At 36.1% G+C, this 8,049-nt stretch overlaps 1 protein-coding gene across 1 annotated transcript; it reads left to right on the top strand.

Annotated features, from left to right (window-relative positions):
* Positions 1–3,463: 3,463 nt before the first annotated feature.
* Positions 3,464–7,487, top strand: LOC140889384 (WD repeat-containing protein LWD1-like). Its single transcript, XM_073297097.1, has 2 exons — positions 3,464–3,578; positions 6,835–7,487. Exons 1-2 carry the CDS (start codon positions 3,464–3,466, stop codon positions 7,485–7,487), a joined length of 768 nt encoding a protein of 255 aa, XP_073153198.1.
* The last annotated feature ends 562 nt before the right edge of the window (positions 7,488–8,049 follow it).

Raw genomic sequence — 8,049 nt, forward strand, 5'->3', positions numbered from 1 at the left:
AGCCTACCAATCAATACAATCAACTAACGTAACTTTTCTTAATGTGACAAATTTGACAAATTCAAAATGCATGAAAATTAATTTAATATTTTACACTCCTCCTTAATTTGTAATGCATATATGATTTTTGAGATGATCCAATTTTTCTGAGGATACTGCCTTTGTGAATGGATATGCTATTTGTTCTCCAGTGCTAACAAAAGTCAGGTGAATTTCTCCGTCATTGACAAGATTTCTGATAAAATGTTGACGAAGGTCTATGTGCTTTGATCTGGCATGAAAAACAGGATTTTTCGTCATAGCAATAGCAGACATGTTGTCACAGAATATTTTTGTAGGACTTTTTGGCTCTTGTTGTAAATTTTTGAGAATTCTTCATAGCCAGATTGCTTCACAAGCAACATCAGTAGCAGCAATATATTCTGCTTCGGCAGATGAAAGTGCAACTGTCTTCTGCTTTTTAGAAGACCAAGAAAATGGTTTTGTACCAATACAAAATACATATCCAGATGTACTTTTTGTGTCATCAATTGATCCAGTCCAGTCACTGTCAGTGTAGCCAATTAGGCTATTGTCATCTTATCTGGTATATTTTATACCATGATTTTTTGTACCTTGCAAATATCGCAGTATTCTTTTGGCAGCGAAAAATTGAATTTGACTTGGGTCGCTCATGAATCTGGATATCATGTTCACAGAATAAACAATATCTGGTCTGGTGTTAGTGAGGTACATTAATGAACCCACTAAACTTCGATAAATTATAGCGTTGGCCTTTTTTGCTCCATCATTTTGCTGTAATTTTTTATTTAAGGCCATTGGAGTTGTGACAAGATTACACATAGACATATTGAATTTTTTCAGCAAATCTTCTGTATATTTTTCTTGAGAAATAAATATTTCTCCTTTCTTCTGTTGCACGTGAATGCCAAGAAAATATTTCATAAGGCCCAGATCTGTCATCTCGTATTCTTTCATCACGGCCTTTTTGAATTCTTCTAGAATCACATGGTTAGTGCCAGTATATATCAAATCATCAACATAAAGGCACACGATCAAAAATTCATTTGTACCTCCTTTTTTTACATAAAGAGATGGCTCACTTGGGCTTCGATGGAATCCATTATTGATAAGTAACTATCGATTTTACTATTTCATGCCTGAGGTGCTTGTTTCAAGCCATGAAGTGCTTTGTGGAGGCGATAAACCATGTTTTCTTTGTCTTTCACTACGTAGCCATCTGGTTGTTCTACGTAGACTTCTTCTTGAAATTCTCCATTTAGAAAAGCTGATTCGACATCAAGTTGATAGACTGGTAGCTCTTTTTGTGCAGCAATAGCAAGTACAATACGAATTGTTTCCATTTTCGCAACAGGTGAAAATGTTTCATTCAAATCAATACCAGACTGTTGTAAGTAGCCTTTTGTAACAAGTCGTGCTTTGTGTTTTTGGATTGATCCATCTTCATTGAATTTATTTTTGTAGATCTTCTTTAATCCGACCACATCTTTATTTTTTGGGAGATCAACCAAGCTCCAGGTTTGATTTTTCAAAATAGTGGTCATTTCATCATCCATGGATTTTTGCCAGATTTATTTTTTCACGGCCTCTTCAAAATATTGTGGTTCACAAGAGAAAAATGCAATATTTGATAAATCATAAATTTCTCTTAGTGACCGTACCTTTCTCACAGGGGATTCTGAATCAGAATCTAAGTCAAATATATTTTGTCCGCGTACTGGATCCATTGTAGAACTTGCACGAGAATCTTCTGTTTGTTTTGATTCAATGGAATTTTTATTTTCCTAGTATCATGCTTTCATTTCATCAAAATGTACATCTCTTGAAATTGTCAACTCGTTTTTTTTTTGATTAAACAAACGATAGGCTTTTGATTCATCACTGTAGCCAATAAAAATATATTTTTCACCTTTTTCGTCGAATTTCTCTCGTTGTTTTGAAGGAATGAAAGAATAAGCCAGACATCCAAAAACTCGAAGGTGTTTGATTTGTGGTTTGCGCTTGTGCCAAGCTTCATAAGGAGTTTTATTTGGATTGGCCTTGGTAGGTGATTTGTTGAGGATGTACACTGCAGTATTGACAGCTTCCGCCCAAAATGTGTTGGGAAGACCTTTTGCTTTCAACATGCTTCTGCCCATTTCAACAATTGTTCGATTTTTCTTTCAGCTACACCATTTTGTTGAGGTATGTAGCGAGCTATCAATTGCCTCCGAATTCCTTCTTGACTGCAATAATTTGAGAATTCTTTAGACAAGAATTCCCTACCACGATCAGTTCTGAGTGTTTTGAGCTGAATATTACTCTCTCTTTCAACCATCTTCTTGAACCGGATAAATACTGCAAAAGCTTCTGATTTTTGCTCCAAGAAGTACACCCACATCATCCTGCTAAAATCATCAACAAAAAGAAGAAAATATTTTTTGTTTTGAAATGATGATGTCCTTGTTGGTCCACAAATGTCCGCATGTATCAGTTCAAGAGGTTGTCTTGCTCTCCAAGCAGTCTTAGGAAAAGGTAATTGATGCATTTTACCATATATACATCCTTCACATGTTTGGTCCAAAAGTTCAATATCAGGGAGTCCAATCACCATGTTTTTCTGTTTCAACAGTCTCAGTCCATGGTATTTCAAATGCCCATATCTCAAATGCCACAAAAGTGATTCTTCAGATTTTTCAACATTTAATGAGATATTATTATCCAGTGGCATTGTCAACGAAAATACTTTGTTCGGAGACATTTTAATTTCCGCAATCAATTTCTTATCTTTGTCCCTTATTTTGCATTCATTTTTTTCAAAATTAACTGAGTAACCATTTTGAATTAATTGTCTAAAACTCAGTAAATTTGAAGTAAGATCGGGGACATATAGGACATTTTCAATAAATTTTGTGTTACCTCCCTTTGTCCTTACGGCTACAATTCCTTTTCCTTGAACAGGTTGCATTTTTTCGTCTCCCATCTTGACTTCTGATGAGAAATTTTCATCAAATTTGATAAAGTAATCCTTGCGTCCTGTCATGTGATTACTGCAACCACTATCCAAGTACCACATTTTCAAGGAATTATTGGTCATGTTCATACATGAATAAAACATGATTTTTTGATCGTTCTCCTCCGTGAAGTTGGCTTCGTTTCCTTCATTTTTTTTTTGTGCCAACAGTCTTTATAAGAGTGGTTTGGAATTTTACAAGTTTTGCATCTATCCCAACTATTTTTTTATTCATGACCTGGTTTATTGCAAACAAAACAAGAAGAGTTAGAATTGATATTACCACTGTCTCTTTGATTGTTGTTGAAGCGTGGTTTTCCTCTTCCTCGTCCACGGTATCGATAATTTTTGAATTCTCCTCTTTGTTGAAATTGTTGGGATGTGCTTGATTCTCCACCTTCATATTTTTTTTTCTTCGCAATTTTGAGTTTGGACTCAAAGGCTTACTCAATGGATGGTCCAAAGAATTTACTCATCCTTTTTTCATGGGCTTCTAAAGAACCCATCAACTCCACCATCATGAATTTTGATAAATCTTTTGATTCTTCAATTGCAGCCACAACATGTTCAAATTTTTGTGGCAAGATCCATAGGACTTTTTCAACAATTTTCTTATCTTCGATGATATCTCCGTAACTTTTTATTTGATTGATTATTTCAACTACACGTGAAATAAACGTGCGGATATCTTCATTATCTTTCATGGCTAAATTATCAAAATCTCGCCATAAAGATTGAAGCTTGATGGAGATAACTTTCTCGGACCCTTGAAACTCCATTTTTAGAATATCCCAGGCTTTTTTGCAATTTTCGGCACCCATGATTCTGGGAAAAATGGATCGATTTATGCCTTGTTGTATGAACAATAAGGCTTTGGCATCTCTCTTGATATTTTCCCGATACTCCTTTTGCTTTGCTTGAGTCCATGTGGCCAAGGTTTCGGCATCTGCTGGTTCTGGTATATGATAAGTGTATTTTATACACTTAATTTATATATGATTTTAATGGTTAATTGTAGGTTTCGAGCAGAATTATGTGGGTATTTTGTTGAATTTGTGTTTACAGTGATTTATTGAATTTATTTGGAAAAGGAAGGAAAAATAATAAAAGAAGAAATAAGTCTGGAGGAAAGAATCAAGAAATAAATTGGGTTCTCTAATTTGGGCTTTCAAGTGGGCCTAAATTGTTAGCGCTAAAGGAGAGAAATTGAAGTGCTATCGCGCGATGATCTGAAGCATTGAAGATTTGAGAATTCGAGATTAAGGCGCGCCCGCGCCTTCACTTGAGCGCCCGCCCCGTTGCTGGATTGGAAAGTTTTATTATTTCGGTCAATTATTTTATGGGCTTTTGAGTGGGCTTTTGTGCATGGTATAAAAGGGAATTCTTATCAGACTTGGAAGAGGAGCCGCCACAATCACACAAAATATCAGAGAACAGAGTTTGATCGGGAACTTTTGGAGATTTTTTGAGGATTTGGAGCTTAACTTGAAGAATGAAGACGGAGATCGAGAGTCCGGACACGGCGTCGACGATGGATTTGTTTCTTATCTTTTATTTTATTCTGAATATGTTTGGATTTTTGAACATGTTTTGGTTTATTCATAATTTTATTATGAACTAAATTTTTAGAGTCTAGAGGTCAGATGGAACCTGGTGTAGACACTTTCATGAATTTTTGATTTTATTGAATTGAGTTTCTTCTAGATTAATTTTTTTTTTCTAGAATTGATTGTCTTTTCAATTATCTGATCAATAATTGATTTGTTATATTTATTTGAAATCATTGCTCGGGAGAGGGGATTTTGAATAGGACAGTAAAAACTACACTGTTAATTATTTATACAGCTCGGGAGAGTAATAGAGCTTTTAAAAAGAACATTGTTTTGTGATAGATCACTGCGATAAATTCTTAATAGGAATATTTGAATTGAATTGTAGTTGATAAACATTATTTGTTGCTCGGGAGAGGGAAATAATAAACTTAAGTGTTCTTGGCTATTAATTGACTGAAATTCATGAAGATTAATTATTTAGGATTGACTGTTGTTGAAACCAGGTGAAATCTATACCTCTAGACCGTTTTTCTCAAATTGATTATTCCAGAACGTTGTGTGTGTGCTATCTAAAATCATTTGATTATTTATTTTTTTGCAAAATTCTGAAAGTTTGATTTTCTAGATAAAGTTTGGACTATTTTAATTACAAGCACTGATTATTTTCATTTTACTCCCTGTGGGATCGACACTTGATTCATTCACTATATTAAAACTTGACACTCGTACGCTTGCGAGGAATTTTCACAACAAGTTTTTGGCGCCGTTTCCGGGGAGTAAATTTTGATTAATTTTGTTGGAAAACGGTGTTCAGATCAATCAGAATTGATACCCGGTGCAGCGGAAGTTTTTAAAATTTTATATGGAACGATTCCATATCATGGGTATCAAAACTTTACGATTAAATTGTGCGTGTAAAAATTAAATAACAATTAAATTTTTACCTTGAATCTCGAAACGAGATTATGGACACCAACAGATAACTCTGCTCTTGTTGTATATCCCAGGAACTGATGGACGAACAATTCTTCAATTAGGTCCACGAACAGAATTCGAATCCCTCTGATAGATTGCACTAGAAAATCTATCAGAAGTTTCTACGAAGAGAATTAACGAATTTGATCCGTTAAACCAGACTGCAAATCGAAATTCACAGGCTGGAATTTTCGAACAGAGAGAGGAGAGGGGGCGGCCACACCTAGAGAGAACAGCTAGGGTTTTCGAAAATTTTGTGACCTCTGTTGTATAATTTCTGTACTGCAATAACTTATTTATAATGTGGGCTGCTAGCAGCTTAGGGCCCATTAGTCATAAGTTCAAGCATGACAAGCAAAGCCCGCATGTTCAGAAATTAATATAAAATTCATCGTGACTCAGATTGATAAACCAATTTCACCAATGTGCACAGAAACCATTTTTGCATCTTTTAAAGTCAAGATAAATTTTTTGAATTGAATTCAGTGATTTCCAAAAATGCCCATCCCTATGTCATTTTAGGAAATCTTACTCTTCTACTCTGATATAAGAAGTCCCACTTCTTTATTCACTAAATTTAACTCTTTAAATTTAATTATCTCAACGGGGATTAAAAATCCATTACTTGTGTGACCCTCAATGGTTCAGGGATACAGCTAGCCATGGGCTCACAACTCCTTGTGACTCGGAACAACAATTTCCGACTTGCCCATCGAATCATGGTAAGAGCGCCTAGCAACATCGCCCCATGATTCCTTAGGTATCACTACAAGAAAAATGTTAATTAACAACACTTAAACGACAACGGTTTTATTTAAAAACCGTTGTCTTTTACCCTATAACAACAGTTTTAATTAAAATTGTTGTCTTTGGGCGTTTTCTCAATAAAAAAGACAACAGTGTTTTTAAAACCGTTGTCTTTTGGGGGTAAAAGACAAAAGTTCTTTAAAACTGTTGTCTATAAGCGTTTATTTTGGAAATACGACAACGATTTTTATCAACTGTTGTCTATGAGCGTTTTTTTAGGTCAAAATACAACAGTTTCGTAAAACCGTTGTCTTTTATAACACTTTTTAAATTATTTTATTATTTTATTGATATAATAATAATTATTATTATAAAAAAAACAAAACCTACTGTCAAAAAAAAAAACAAAGAAAACCAATCCCCAAAATTGCCTCTTCTCCCTTCGATTTTTCTTCGCCACTGCCGTACGTCATCGGAGAAGGTGCGACGTCCACTGGAGTAGGTTGCTTAGTGCTTGGAGATCTCGATTATGGTTGGAATCGCAAGGCTTCAGCTTGGTACTTGCACGACCAAGCCTCCTCGAGCACTATCCCAACCATGTCGAAATCGTTCAGCTCGACTACTCCATCGGCGAGATCCGACCCGACCCTGCCCTCTCCTTCGACCACCCCTATCCTCCCACCAAACTCATTTTCATACCCGACAAAGACCGCCACCGCCCCGATTTGCTCGCCTCGTCCTCCGATTTCCTCCGCATATGGCAAATCTCCGATTTCGACAATGGCCGCCACGTCGAGCTCAAGAGCTTGTTGAACAACAACCGCAACAGCGAATACTCCGGCCCTTTGACCTCGTTTGACTGGAACGAAGCCGAACCCAGGAGAATCGGGACTTCCAGTATTGATATGACTTTCACCATCTGGGACATCGAGAAGGAAGTCGTCGATACGCAGTTGATTGCGCACGATAAGGAGGTTTATGATATCTCGTGGGGCGGAGTTGGGGTTTTCGCCTCCGTTTCCGCCGATGGATCAGTTAGGGTGTTTGACCTTCATGATAAGGAGCATTCTACGATTATATACGAAAGTTCAGAGCCCGAGACTCCATTAGTAAGGCTTGGGTGGAACAAGCAGGATCCGAGGTACATGGCTACAATCATCATGGACAACAGTAAGGTGGTAGTGTTGGACATCCGATGATAGGTCACAACGCCATTCCTGGGGGAGTTCTTGATAGAGCCATCGATGCTGAGGATGCCAAGAGCATTGGATTCATTTTATTTGTTTGTATGTATCCGTTTTTTTCTTTATTTTTTTTTCCTGGGAGCATTGGATTCATTTTGCCTTTTGGGTGCTTAGGACTTTCTTACCAGTACAGAGCAGTGAATCATGTAATATTATCCATGAGGCACAAAACAAGAAAGGCAGACAAGGTTAGTATTTTAAATGTTTCTTGACATATAAATATAAATTGAATTAAATGCAAATTTATGGATTCTATGTTAACAATTTTGGTTTAGTTTCTTAGTGCTGATAATGTTTCTTGTTCTCTATGCATGGTGTGATACTAATTTGGTGGCAATTTTATTGGAACTGCAGTCTATCTTGGTGAGTCTTGATCACACTTACACGTTATTTAATAGTTAGGAAGTTACTGTAATATCTAAAAACAAAGTAATGAAAACACAATGTCCAGGTACACGCTTTAGTCTGTACCAATATATACATACGTACATACCTTTGTTGTTTGTTCTTCTGGAAA

The sequence above is a fragment of the Henckelia pumila genome, chromosome 3, assembly GCF_033568475.1.
Source record: "Henckelia pumila isolate YLH828 chromosome 3, ASM3356847v2, whole genome shotgun sequence".
Taxonomy (NCBI): Eukaryota; Viridiplantae; Streptophyta; class Magnoliopsida; order Lamiales; family Gesneriaceae; genus Henckelia; species Henckelia pumila.

Bases quoted from the DNA above. Each gene is read 5' to 3' on its own strand.
- LOC140889384 (XM_073297097.1), top strand. From the start codon at position 3,464: ATGGATGGTCCAAAGAATTTACTCATCCTTTTTTCATGGGCTTCTAAA. The intron at 3,579-6,834 runs GTTCAAATTTTT...TGGAATCGCAAG, and splicing joins TTCAATTGCAGCCACAACAT to GCTTCAGCTTGGTACTTGCA.